The following is a 14956-nucleotide window of genomic DNA, read 5'->3' as shown; positions in this document are numbered from 1 at the left end:
CCATACTCGTCATAAGTTTTAAAGATTAGCTGGCTTTCATAAGGTTCTGTCATTTATTTTCGGTTTCAGGGAGAGCAGGGGTTTGAGCTCAGCATGTAGTGTTGAAAGGGGAACCGGAATTGGGCCAGCGCAAACGTTCTTGTCACCGGAAACGCCACCACCACCATCCTGCGCTTCCGCTACCAGCTACAGGCGTCTTGATGATCGTCCTAGTCGAGAGTTGCACGAAAGGATTCAGGAAATCACTGTTCAAAGGTAACAACAAAATTTATTGCACCATCAGAAGGAAAATAATTTCAGAAACAGAACGGATTTGGAATAATGAACAATTCCATTTTATTTCAAAAGTCTATTTATCTTATTATCTATATATCTAGCGAGGGAGGGGTGACAGTATTAATTTACTAATTCAAAATCATACAAAATGATTTTAAATATGATGAAAACTATTTTCCGAGCCTCTCTACAGTATATCCTTTCAATAAAAATTTTTAAAGATGATTTATGAAAACGATTCACCGAATTTTCGTTGCTAATTAGTTGAGTTTAGGGACAATTAATAGAAAGGAAATGTCATTTAAATGGATGCAACTTCAACTTGACTTCTAAGTATCGAAACTCACTTCGAGGCGATTAACCTGCGTCTTTCTATTATTTTGTAAAAATTGGAAGTTTTGGGGAAACGAAAAAGATTTTAACGATCGTCTTGATTATCATTTTACATATGTGACCGAATAATGATTGAATCCATCAGAAGGACGGACTTCTAAGAACTAAAATAATGGTCATTGCTATCGCCTTCTAAAAAATCCTATGAAATCACTTGAAATCGGAAATCATTGGGCCGCAAAAAATTAGAAGCTTCAATTTGATAAATTGCAATGCTCCCATTCGGTAGTAGTAAGTATTGAATGAAATAGAATCCCAAGAAGAGAAAAAAATATCTCGCTAATAAAGAAAATTCTGACGGAAATAGCCTAATAATCTAAAAATGCGGTGAGTTATCTGACAAGCCCTTCAACTTTTCACAAATTGCTCAGTTCAAAAGTATACATCAGCGTCAATGGTTTTCCATTTAATTTGAAATTCATCTTTCCTTGACATTTGCACAAGAATATAAAAGAGAAAAACAACAGGGTAAAAACTATAACATGTCTTTGCCATGGAAAAAAATGATGAAAGAGGAAAAAATAAGTTGAAGAGAAAATATTCTTTGATGTCGAGCCAGCCATAGATTTTTTTGGGTCAAGTGTCCGTTGTAGGAGAGAAAGTTCCTGATATTACAATGAGTGCACCGGCCTCAAGTGACAGTCGAGAAGTCACGTTTCAACCACTTCTGCGCTTGTATACACCATCGTCCTACTCCCCATCATCTCTTTTGCTGGCTGCGCTCGGTTTTACCACTCGATTCTCATTTTATCATCATACAACTCCTGTGCCAATCTATCTATAAGCTCAAACGTGCTTAAGTACTCACGACAAATTGATTAAAATGAATATTTGCCGTACGGAAAAGATAAATAGGAAAACGAATATGGATTTTTTTATTTATTTTCTGGACTGTTTAAGACTTAAATATGTTCAAGAGATGTGTCAAAGTGGAGCCAAATTTTTCAAATTTTCTCCGATATATTCTGAAGCCTTGTGTGGAGTTTGAGAGTATGCAAGACCGTCGCTCCAATACAATAAATTATTGAAAATAGCTGTTTTAATCCGCGTTCTTAAGGCAAAATAGATAAATGCAATCAATATCATGAAGCTTTATTTATTCATGAGAAAAATCAATAATACCTTGAGTACCCACGACCCTAATGCCAAGTGCCTCGCGGAATTTACGGTAGTCGTATTAAAATTTGTATGATTCCTAAATTTTAGCAATGAGGGTGTCCTTTTCAATGCATTATAGTAGTGGTTGGTTAACTAATTATTCAATTCAAATAAATGGAGAGCTTCAGATGATTCAGATCATTCTATGATGTTCGTTGGCCAATGATGCACGGCAAACTGCCGTGTCACCACTTCCCAACAGTCATCTCCACCGTCGTCCTAGTGTTGAATACCTCTTCTCAATGTTTATAACTCTAGCCCTTGCCATACAGCGAGCCCCTTTAATAAAGTCTCGGAAATTTTCTCCTCCACAAATTTATGTGATTTATTATATTGTAGAAACGTCATGTAATAAGAAAGTATTGATTAAATTTTGAGTGCCAGCCTTCAAATTGTTTGTCTAAATCTTGACCTGTGTCATTTCAACGCGTAATCGTATTATAAATAATGATCTCCTTCTATTTAATTTCACGTCTAGATTTTTTATTAAGTTTTTAACATTTACTTTGTAGCCAAGGAAAATCCTATGTAATTCTAACTAGGTTGATAATCCGACGGGGTTTTGCTGGAGAGTGTCCCTCGCCCTTGGTTCGCCCAGGGTGAGAGATGTGCCCCGAAGACAAGACTCTTTTGTCTACGGGGCTGTCGAGTGTTTTTCGTTATTTGCTGAGAAGTTCATTTATTTAGGGTCGATTGTTCGAATTGGTGTGAAAAAGAATTCCAACAATCGATTTTGGAAAAAAGTTGGACCCTTTGTCCCTTAATCAAAAAACTTACCCTACAAATCGAAAATCTACCACCACCAGTCCATTATATTTTTCTGATGCGTATCTACACAAACTATCTGTACTCCCCTACGATATTACTATTGCTCCACAACACGACTTCCCTTTTTGATGATGAGAGGGTATACGGGACGTGATGTCCCATGATTCTCAATAGAGAAACCACTGTGCACGTGTCACGAAATAATGAAGATTGATGAGGGGCCTCAGGGACGTTGAGAATGTCCTAGAATTTGACAGAATCGCAAAATTTGTCCAATATTTCTCATATTGGGGATAGTGCCATTAATATCAGTAAAATTGCAATAATTTTCAACATTTTCTAATATCCTATTATTAGTTTTAATATCATTCATGAATATTCAGTTGCCAAGTGGTAAAACGAGGTAGTTCAACTTATCTCTTAATCCAGTGTTTCAATGATATGTTTCAATGAAGAGCGATAACGGAATTTCTGTGATTACATTTGTCGTTATACTCAATTAAATTAGGAGATATTCATTAAATACTGTGCAGTATTCAGAAGTAACTCATTTCAGTTTACTACTACGCAACTGTATTATATTGATTTTCCATTGAAACAATTAAGATTTTTGGAATTATTGGACATGAGATATATAAATGAATATCAAATGCAGTGGGTTGAACTTTATTTCTCTTATTCTTTTTAAATGACATGAGAAAGAGACGTGTGTAGTCTGCAGTTCTGTCCAGGAGACTTAAAGCTAGTTCAAGGGACATTCGATTATTTCACTGTTTACACAGTTCGTTTTTATTTCGGAAATTTCATCGTTTCTCAAAGTTTCTCTCTTCTTGTTTCAGGTGTCGAGTGCGTCTCTTAAGCATTGAAATGGAAGGAACGTTCGGTCGGGTTTACCGAGGTAGTTACCACGAGGAGGGCGCAACAACCCCCCGAGAAGTTTTGGTTAAAACCGCAGCAGAACATGCCTCTCAATCCCAGGTGAGTAATTTATCTGATACCTCAAACTTTAATCTCTCCTTTGGAATAAATATTTTCAATGTCCTCTCGATACTCATCAAATTTGATTTCACTAGGTCGCACTGCTCCTTCGGGAGGGTTTGGCACTCTATGGATTGAGTCATCCAGCTCTACTTCCAGTACTGGGGGTCTCAATTGAGGACAGGAGCGCACCATTTCTACTCTATCCTCACACTGCGTATAGGAACATGAAGAGGTTTTTGCTGAGGTGCAAACAGAGCAGTGAGGGCCCACCGAGGGCTTTAACCACTCAGGAAGTCGTTGAGATGGCTCTTCAAGCTGCCAAGGGTGTACAATATTTACACAGAAAGCGACTCGTGCATCGAGATTTAGCCGCGAGAAATTGTGTGTAAGTCGAGACATTTTTTCACTTCAACTTTTTTTATTGCAGGTTTGAAGAACAACTATTTTTTGAATATTCACAGTCGAGATTTAATCCATCAGAGACGGAAAGTGCGAGTGTATATGGTTTAAAAGCAATGACTTTCATGAAAATGTTTGCGCGTTCATTCTGATATATTTTTTCATTGAACGAGATAATGGATTACGTGGATTTATTTCTTTTTGCTTCCAAATGGAAGGTTTATAATCCTCCGATGTTAGGATTTTCTAACTTTGATTGGAAATTATGTAAAGTGGTGTGAAAGGTAAAATACCAAATTTGAGCATCATTTGGGTAGGTGCGTATGGCTAACTTGGTCCACTCTTTTAAAAAAATGAACGAATAAAGGGTTAAAGTTCTTTTGAGAAATGTCAAATTTCGTCAAATTACTGAGAATTAACGCGGTGCCAAAATTCATTTCGACTGGTCCAGCCGTTTTACATAAATTTCAAACTATTGGAAATGGGTTATAAGAAATAATAATTCAATAAGTAATTTAAACTACTTTATTCTGTATGATTCAAGTCAAATAATTATGCTCGGAAGACACGTCCACTCTCTACCGATTCCTTAGACGAACTAACTAGGTCTACAAAGGGAAACAACACCCTGGACCTTCCAGTCACATGCTCTCAAAGAGTCTTATTCATTTCACTTTGTCTACATACTAAAAATCAAGCCCAAATATTATACCTCACACTTCTCAGAATTCGAACCCATAAAAATGTCTTTCAACACTCAGAAGAGAATAAGATTGACTTTTGTTCTTTATTTATTTTATGAAAAATCCAACAGAAACCGATTTCAATTTTTCAACTCTCAAAATATTCGTCTCGATGTACTCTATCTCAATTAATCAAACAATGTGTGTCCGTTCTCACTAAGTTTTTGACATAGTTCAATTTTTCTATTTTGCCCAAAAAAAAATTTTTGTTAGGATGCTAACGTTGTGAAAAAATTATTTATCACGGAGCAATGTAGTTTAAATTTACTGTTGTTTGTATTGAAAGTTGAGGAGAGTTAACAAGTTTATGTCACAATACAAACGTGTCAATCATAATATTTCATGCAGAGGCAAAAATAATCTATGTCATTCGAGTCAATCATCAATCACTTTATCCATTATTTATCGAGACGTTTTATGTGAAGTGTAGTATTAATTATTTAGGAAGGGCAATGGATTAATTCCACAATACAGTACGTTATAAATAGCCTTTTCATAACTCCAGCATAATTTTAATTTCTTATCTCCTCCAGAAGTTCATTTTTACCCAATTCCGTATCTCGATTTCATCTCAATCTCAAACAAACCATTTTTATCCAGCCACTTAAGTACTTCAGATAATTTCAGATCATTAAGTCGAATATTTTCCCATTTTGTGAACTGTCGCCAAATTATCGATAGTTTTATTACCGAACGCGAAAAGAATGGTGCTTCGACTGTAATTCTTAATCGGAATAATATGACCACAGTCCTCGAAAAACCATCAAAATAAATTGTGAAATGCCTTGAACCTGACAAGCTACTCTGTTGTAGAGTCAAGTGGCGACGCAGATGCATTTCTAGCAGTGGTATTTCGTCATGGAAGGGATGAATTAGTGTAATAATAATTGATATCACATCTTGAATTGATAATGAATGTCTACGAATATTAAAAAATCCAGGACAATTAGTATTTTAATACATAAAATGGAGTAATCAGAAATTGCCTCAAAATTCGATTCCTTAAAACTGTGATTTTCATTCATTATTTAATATCTCACTTAAACAAATTTATTGATAATTCTTAATCCAGAGTGCAAGTTAAACGAAGTGTCGATCGGACTTGATTGACCTTTTTTTCTATTCACCGTTCATCCTGAGCCCTAAATTGATTGATCAAAAACTGCAGCACTTTCCGTTACAACCAAAAATCCGCTATCTTCCTCCAATTTGAAGATATAAAAAAAAAGACAGAGAAATGCGTCAACTTATCTCGTTTGGTCAGTTCGTTACTGAATTATTCTCATAAAAACCCCTTCACTTTCTCCATTCATTAGAGATATTGCACATGATCGTTATTAAAGAGAATTTTTCGTAGCTCTAATTTCATTACATAAAGAGGTTTTCATGGAAATACCATTATCATGCTAATGAAACTCTCCCGCCACATAAATTGTATGTGCTGGTCATAATTTCATCCGTCACATTGAACAGCGAAGCGAGAAAACTTTTATGAATACGTCCACTGTGGCGTGATTGAAAAAAAAAAGATGAAATTGAATTTCGCATTCTTCTCATATGTTCGTTTCACGCTTTTTGCTTTTCCCTGTTCAGTTGCACTATTTTCTCCTGAAAATCGCGTGAATTCATTGCAATCACGTCGTCGTATAATCCAATTATTCCATCTCATTCATTGAAATTGAATAAAATCAATAGAACAATCTAATGGAATTTAATTGGACATTTAATCGGTTCGGCAATTGAAGTCAATTAAAGTCTTTTACGATTTTATTTCTGTTTTAGTGTTGACGATAACCTGAGAGTACAGATCACTGACAATGCCCTGGCCAGGGATCTCTTCCCACAAGACTATCATTGTCTGGGTGATAACGAGAATCGTCCAATAAAGTGGTTGGCTATTGAGAGTCTTCTCAGTAAAACCTTCACCACGGCCTCCGATGTGGTGAGTAAACAAAGAAAATTAATTCGCATTTCCATACGTCAATGTTAAACTTCGAGAAATAGGGGAGTGAGCATGATGCGCTTATGATCATTTATTAGAATTTTAAAACACGTGATGGAGATAGGGAAAGTAATACTCATTGGAAGCAGTAACTGAGTAAATTGAACTCCATCTTAAAAATTCCATGTCTTTGAACAATAACTGACTTCCGACGCAAAAATAATCAAATACAAAATATTTTCTGGGAATAATCCTATAGTGTTTGTATATTAATTTATCTGTGATGATTCTTTCATCGCTATATTAACGTTGAGGAAGAGAAAGATGAAAATTCCTCCCCAAAACCACTCCCGGAGTTACTGTTTAAATAATTAGAATTGGCGATTTTATCGTTTTTATTCCATATCTCGCTAAATGGTGACAATAGAGAAAAAAAAATGTATACAAAATTTTTCCTCATAAAATTATGAGCAAGATAGATCTGTATATTTTTGTTGTATTATGATAATAAAATTGCAGATACTAGCACATGAAGGCTTTGGCTAGTATACTCAGATCGCTCACTCGCTTGATACTCCACCATGCAAAAATCTTTTGGAAGCAATATTTAAATGTTTTCATACACGACGTAAAGTTAAATGCCAAAACTATTATCAATTATTATTATACTGTACTGTTAATTTGTTTGTTTGCGCAAAATTCTATTTATGGAGATATTCAGGAAAAACGCTGAAACCGTAACTGTAATTTGTTTCAATAATAGATTCGGGGCAAATTTCAGGGGAATTTTTTCACGTTTCTGTTAGCCTTTAAACTAGCGATAAAAACAATAAAACCTTTTATATGGATTATTAGATCAATATTGAAGTTTTTTCATCTGCAAATATTAGGTTTAATTTTTTTCGAAGCTACTTTGCTGCAACGCCTTTATTGCCATAATCTTCGATGGATATAACACCATAAACTCCAAAAATTGACTAAATTCTGAAAATTTGGAAAATTGAAACATTATGAAAAATGTCTTGAATGTGGTTTTCGTGTATTTTCAGTGGGCGTTTGGCGTTCTCCTGTGGGAATTGACAACTCTCGCTCAACAACCATACGTAGAAGTGGATCCATTTGAGATGGCCTCTTACCTCAGAAATGGTTACAGACTCGCACAACCGATAAACTGTCCAGACGAGTTGTTTGCTGTCATGGCGTATTGTTGGGCCATGTCACCAGACGAGAGGCCAACATTCTCTCAGCTCATTGTCTGCCTCCAAGAGTTCCACACACAGTTGACTAGATACGTTTGAATTCAATGAGCTTTACAGAGTAAACTGCAACAAGCGTTGAAAACTCAATTTCTCCCCCTCGATGGATAGAAGACTGGTTGTGTTCGAATTTATCTCCAGACATTATTTGTTTTTACCTTAAAGATTTTGTTGTAAATAGTGGAAATAGTACTTATTGAGATGTAGTTTTAACTCCCGAGAGAGAAGATATCACTGTTATTTTGATTTTAAGAATGAAATAATACATTACGCAACAACTCTGCTAAATAGTTTCTGACGTTTGTGTGGATTGGAAATTTGGTTGAGCTCCAGATAAATTCTATAACCACCCGAATCAGAAAATCTGCACGGAGAAAAATATTCGATATAAAGTACCACAAGAGAAATGAAAAATTACCTTTCCAAATGTAATCGGCGAGCGAATTTGAATTGACTGAAAATTATGAGTCTCAACTGATATTTTATGTTTCGTAAAAATGACTCATCAATTCTCTCTTCCGCTGAGATAGGCGTTGCGATTAGCCGCGAAATAGGGATAGCCCAGTCATTCGTGAAAATTTACGGATTCCGGAACGAATAAACTACGCGGAACAAGTGGGAAAAGTAGGAACGTTAACGCGACTGAGGTCGTTTTTAGCTGCTGACGAGTGTTCGAAAAAATATCAGCACACCAATTTAATATCCCTTTTTTTTCGCACGTGTGACGTATCCTATTTTTTTGAAATAGGTGTTTGGAATAGTCATCACTCAAACTTTTGGTGTACGGATTTCCTGATTTTTCGGGCAGTAAATTCCTTCGGCCTCGTCCGTATTTTTACTGCCATTCAGAAAATCGAAGATTTGCATGCAAATATTGGTCAGATATTTGTTAGTTTAGCCCTTTTTTAGTTACCAATTTCTCATTGACAACGTGATACGACTGATGCGTAATGACTGATGCACGATGGACATTTGTCACGACGGAACTGATATTTTTAGCTACGCATGTGGTAGAACTAAAAGCTACCCGGGATGAATTAAAAGCGCAACGACTGGGCGATCTATCAACAGGCGTGGCAGTAAAAACTACCAAGGTGTTACTGGAAATTCAACGGAAAAGACGAAAATTGAAATCTGTGACCGAAGGGACGAAAAGTGATGCTTATCGTTGAAAGGAAACAGTGATAGGTATTTCGACATTATTTAACCTACACGAATTTTGACATTCGTAGCCGCAATAATTCTGGAACTTTTAATTGAAATATCCTGGACCAGTAAATTTATCGATAATTTGGAAAACTTTTTTTTCTGTCCGTGCAAGGCTTGGTACAAATTATACTGATTGACGAATTACACAAAGAGTTAGATAATTTTTACCGAATATTCTTCTCCGTGTACACCGCATGTGTTTCGTATAGAATTGTATATCGCTCTGACGTAAAGATGGATGGATTTCCATTGTATTTAAAATCTGAAATTGTAATTGTAAAAGACAAAATGTTTGATATATTAAAAATTAGATGCTAAAGTATCGGATACAGCTTTGCCATTGAAATTACAAAAAATTATCACTGCCGAGCATATCCAGATATCAGCTATTACAGTATATGCTGCTCAGTAAAGCGAAATGTTAATGCCATGAACGGATAACACAATGTGAAGAATTTTGGAATCCTTATGATTGTGATAGAGTGATATATGTTAATAATTCGCTTGCCACAATGTTTGTAGGTATCCAACGTGCCAATTTTTTGTATTTTTGTACATAGTTTAAATAACAAGGTTGTACAACCAAAACCCATCAAAGACTGTATATAGTGAACATATATATCTATATATATATGTATACGCTATATTGAAATAAAATAAATGGATTTCGATGTAAGTTTCAGTGGTTGTTAATTGTCTACTACAAATCCTCTACCTTGTCTGCAACGAACTCAAGTGACTATTGTTATTGTGGATGTTACATAAACATTTAGGTCGTGAATTTATCGGTTTTCAATGTTTCCTGATTAAACTTCATCTGCTGGTGCAACTTGACCGGCCAACGTATTCAAACGTCTAATTTTGTTCGTAATTTCTACTGAAAAATGGTCGGTTTGTTTTTACTTTATTTACACTATGATTTAACTCATCCTAGGTGGTTAACTGCAACGAACTTGAGATACTATACATTCTATCCTGTCCTTACAATGAATGCACGACGTAGTGATAACAATCTTGATCGAAATCACAAAATTAAATGAGTTCTGAATTGAAATTAGTCGCCTTAGACAAATGAGCCAATGAGGCATAAGCGTGACAGACTTTCGAGATATCGAATAGTCTCGATGTTTTCTGAGTACTTTTAACTTTGTTGATTTTAACAAGGAAGAAATGAAGTTGTTAGTCGATATTTTGAATCGTTGTAATTCTGTCAAGGGTATTGACTTGTCATTGTTCAGATTGGGAATGGCCGAGATTCATGTTATCTAACTGTGAGTTGGTGAAGGAATAGCTCACCAACAAACAGATCCAGAAACAATAAGTCCATGGAAAAAATAGCCGGTACGGTTTCGATTCCTTTGGCATTGCAGTTGATAGTGCTTTTCCCAAATATTTCACCTCTGGAATTTTTATTGGCAAAGGGGTTAATTGATCCATGTAAATGAAGAAAAAATTTTAAAATGTGGCAAATTTTGAGTGGAAATTTTTATTTTTTAGGTTGATCCAAGTGTTGGAACAATCCTTTTTTCCATGTTCTAATTCTGTTAATTTTTCTTTAGCATTATGTCTGCAATTTTTTTTTATCATCCATGTTACCAATAACAAAGGTTTCTGGTTGAATGGGGAGGGGGAGGGGTCTTTGCCCTCCACCGGGGCTGCGTCCATAGATTTCAGGGTGATTTCTTGTAGTATACGGTAGCTTAGTTGGTAAGGAGTCTTGGCGAGATACTGGGAGACCCGAGTTCGATTCCCGGCTGGGTTAAAGCGGAAATTTATTTTCTCTAATTCTCTTCGAAGTTCGTTCCCCATTGGGATTCCGCCCGGTTTTATTTTATTCAAATTCTTTATTTAACATCCCAAAAAACCGTAATTTACGAGGTCGGATCTCATAGTTTACTTTTTCGAAACGAAAATTTACAGTTTTTTTAGACGTAATTTGTGTTTTTAAGGTCGTAAATTATGTTTTGAGTGGGGTATTTCACAAGTAGTTTTCTCTATGTGAATGTAAAATACGTATAAAAAATAATGAATATTTACGTCAGAAATAGAATCTCAAGGAAATCATTATTACGCCATTCGATTGCCGATTGAATACACTTTTCTACAGACTGTATCCACAAAAAAAGTGCGCAACAATTAAATGAATATATAAATCAGTATCAAATTGATCAAACTAGATAAGTTGACTCATCTCTCAGGCTTTTTTTAGCGTTAACTTGGAATTTCTGTAGTACAAAAGGAGTAGAACACCCTGGTTCAAAAAATTCAATAAATTTCCTGGCAGAACAATTAGTTGGGTCAACAGAACTATAGTACACCATTACACCTTAGCTGCTCCGTTAAAAGGGTGGGTGGGCATTGTCGATTTTTACTCCTGTAAGTGTCTGCTCTGGTTCTGCCCTGAGTATGATCTTCATCGAATAGGAGCTCCTACAAAGGGAGAAAAATCTGAACGTGAATTTGAATTTTTATAGTGTGATTCCGACGAAAATTACTGTGCTACCTTAAAATCTCGGTGTAAACAACTGTTCTCAGAAAAAGTACTATGCCGCCTAGTAAAATTTCTTTATCGGCCTCGTAAAAATTCAAAGTCTAATAGAGGACGAGGAAATGGACGCTAAGCGACTGATGCAACATGTCTCATCTCACAAGGCACAATAAAATAAACTGACCAACATCGGAATTTCTAAAAGATGTCCATCATTTTTTCATTCAGACTTACATAAACAATGAAAGACCTTCAAATTTTATAGTGCTCCTTAGTAAATTTAACGAAGGCACATGTCATTAATTTGGCAAAATGTATTACAAAAATTACGGTATTGATAGGAATTTTCATAGGTGAGCAAAATACATTCTGGTACTTTAGCATTTTGCACCTCGACTCTAGTGCCCAGTACAGTAATTTTTCGTAGCCTTTTCTGTCCATGTGGTAGTATTGCAACGGGAAGGTTACCACCCACCCTACAGCATCAGTTCTCCATCACTTCAGAGCTTGAATTGTAAAGTTCTTTTACCTGCTGACTCCTTCCTGAATTACTCTGGATTAAACATTGAAGTATATCTTCTTTGTTTAGTGAAATAAAGCAAATGGCTAGGATGGATTAAATATAAAAAAAAAACTTCAAACTGCGGGAAAGGGCTAATTTTTTGTATTTACCTTTGCTGCAGCAGGGAAAGAGATTATATAAAAAAAAATCCAGATTCCTGTAGATTGTGAAAGCAAAAAGAGGGTATACATGGTGAAGTATATTCCTCCATAAACTTCTCATCCCAAGAATCCCCTAATTATAAATATCCCCCCACGAACTATTTCGCATTCTCAAGAGCCTATTCAATTCACAACGACGCGAGCCGAAAACAGTCCGGGGGGAAGACATAAATCTCCAATTTTTGCATTTTTTCTTCTCCTCTACCTCCTAGCGTTATTTTCAGAATACAAGTGCGTATAAAATCATGTCGACGAAGAAAAAAAAGATGAAATAATTTTAAACTCTCTCCCAAGGATTTCCACGAAATAATTCGTCAAACTATAAGATAAGTCATGTCGCAGTTGACTCTTATAATTTTATACACATTTTCGAAGGAGAGATCTTGAAGAAAGACTCGGAGAATTAATGATGATTCTCCTTGACATCTTGTTTAAAATGACAAATGATCTCTCCATTCATTTGCGATTCACGATCCGACTAGGCTTCAGCAAAATCCACTAATCACTCTTTTGTCTCAGCAAAGTTTGAAAAGAAGGAGAGAATGTCATCGATCGTGGTCCCGGATGATTTATCGCGGAAACACATCCTCCTCGTTTTCTGGCTGATTATTTGTGTTCCCGTATATTTCGCTACTGCTCACTTGCTCTTGTCTATTTTTTCGATCGTCTCGTAATTGTATCCTATTTCCCGTCTCCCCTTCGGAGCAATTACTCACAGTACATTAGTTTCTACATTTCCTTCATCGATGCTTTTAAATACGAGACGCTTGGGAAACGGCCGGGGGATGTGGGGACGGGGACTAACTGGCGTGTCAAAAGAAATCCGATGACGGATAAACAGATAATTACCAGCTAAAATTTAGTGGGGGGGGGTAGAGCCACTTTATTGTGTAGAGAAGATATTGTTATACCTTAGTACAGTAGTTACCGATGGTCTCTGCTTTGGGTCAAAGCAAAAAATTGGCCGCGTAGAGTCCCTATACAATATATACGCGCGGAAGAATAAGTGAAACTTCTGAATGACATTCCAAGAAACGCGTATCATTCCGCATAATAGAAAAACACCGAGGGAGGATGGATAAAAATATAGTGGAGTGACTAACATTTTTTTCATTCACTTTTTATAAATTTATTATTATCGCTGGGTCCTGACAGATTAATGTTGATAATATTTACAATTGGATTGTCATCACTAAAGTACGATGCAAAATACATCACAGCCGAACGACTGTGCTTTTGTACTCCCTTTCTCTTGCTCTTAGCTCTCCTGGCATGAAGTATTAAACGATCAACGCTATTCCCTCTCCAAGGGAGCGTTAAACGACTTTCCAAGTCGCCTAAAAATTCTCACATCAAAAATATATTATTTGGTCTCGGGAGCCAGATAGATCTAGGTCTAATGTCCTTCCGCGATGCGTTAATGCCTTTAGATGATCCGAATTTATCGATGTAGGATTGGATGAGTATGAGGATGGTTGTGGTAAAATTGCCAAAGAATACCGTATTTGCCGATATATTAATTTAAATTCCTTCAAAAAATTATCCGTAAAATCACAAATTGTTAGATGGGCTATTCCGAGTGAACTCAATGAAGGTCACACTCTTACCTTCTTCGCTGGTATCGTCTATTTGTCCCCGTATTACATACAGACTGTTTATCAAAAATTAATTTACAGTTGGATTGAATAGATTTTTATACGATTTGTATTTCTTCTATTCTCATGTTTAGACTTCTAGATGCTTGAAAATTCGAAGAAATTTGGGGTATGATGTGTATGCTCTGTTTTCTTGGGTCTAAAGAGAAGTGCATGAGTGGGACTATTGTTAATGTGAGTCGTCAGGTCCAGGGGGTTGTGGCCCTTTAGTCTTTTTAGTTAGTTCCCCTAAGGAAACTAACCAGAGCGGTTGTGCCTTTTGAGCGTATAAAATAAAAGAGAATAAAATAACATTCCCACGTTTGAATCATTATAACTATCCCATTTCTCATAGCCCACTATGATTTTTTTCACTTTTTCAGTTTTGAAACCACAACCCCCGTAAATATTCATTAATGTAGAATTTTTTTTCAACATTTTCTTATCGCCGATAAATGAAAATGCATATATTTTTTTGTATATCATGCCCCATGAAATTTTATCAAAAAAGAGAAAAAAATCCCGCTTCTTCGGACTTGGACCCCATCATTTTTTTTTCAAAGAAATTCCGTTAATTTGTGGTAGTGAAAAGGAAGTTTTCATCGCAAAAAATTGTGGTGGTTCTTCCATTTTATCACACGCCTTTGACAGATATGTCATTGTTGAATCTTTCCTGTAACTATACTCCTGTACTATTCACGGAAATCCGTGAATAATTTTCGAGTTTGTGAGGTACAAAATTATAATTCGAATAACGATGCAATTTTTTTTTCTTTTGAAGCAGATTTGATTTCTTAGGAAAAGGAAATGAGCAAATCCATAAATTACAGGAGAAGTAGAATTAAAAAGCAAATTATATTAATTTTTAATCAAAATTTATAGTTACTTGAATCTAACAATCAATCAGAAATATTCATAGTTACCTTAGTGGATCTGGGTGTAGAGTTTTTGAATAATGGTAGATGAAAAAACCAAAACTCCATCTA

At 35.7% G+C, this 14956-nt stretch overlaps 1 protein-coding gene across 1 annotated transcript in view; it reads left to right on the top strand.

Annotated features, from left to right (window-relative positions):
• The window catches only part of LOC135159786 (tyrosine-protein kinase Dnt), a 63528-nt gene extending 53727 nt beyond the window's left edge, over positions 1-9801 (top strand). The window contains exons 4-8 of the mRNA XM_064115824.1: positions 70-255; positions 3435-3573; positions 3669-3961; positions 6501-6660; positions 7710-9801. Coding sequence (XP_063971894.1) covers positions 70-255; positions 3435-3573; positions 3669-3961; positions 6501-6660; positions 7710-7958 — 1027 coding nt within the window. The 3' untranslated portion in view covers positions 7959-9801. The remainder of the gene's footprint in view (positions 1-69; positions 256-3434; positions 3574-3668; positions 3962-6500; positions 6661-7709) is intronic.
• The last annotated feature ends 5155 nt before the right edge of the window (positions 9802-14956 follow it).

Source organism: Diachasmimorpha longicaudata, chromosome 2, assembly GCF_034640455.1.
Source record: "Diachasmimorpha longicaudata isolate KC_UGA_2023 chromosome 2, iyDiaLong2, whole genome shotgun sequence".
In the NCBI taxonomy this organism is placed as follows: Eukaryota; Metazoa; Arthropoda; class Insecta; order Hymenoptera; family Braconidae; genus Diachasmimorpha; species Diachasmimorpha longicaudata.
The sequence above is the reverse complement of the archived record's forward strand: the minus strand, read 5'-3'. Positions and strand labels throughout refer to the sequence as shown.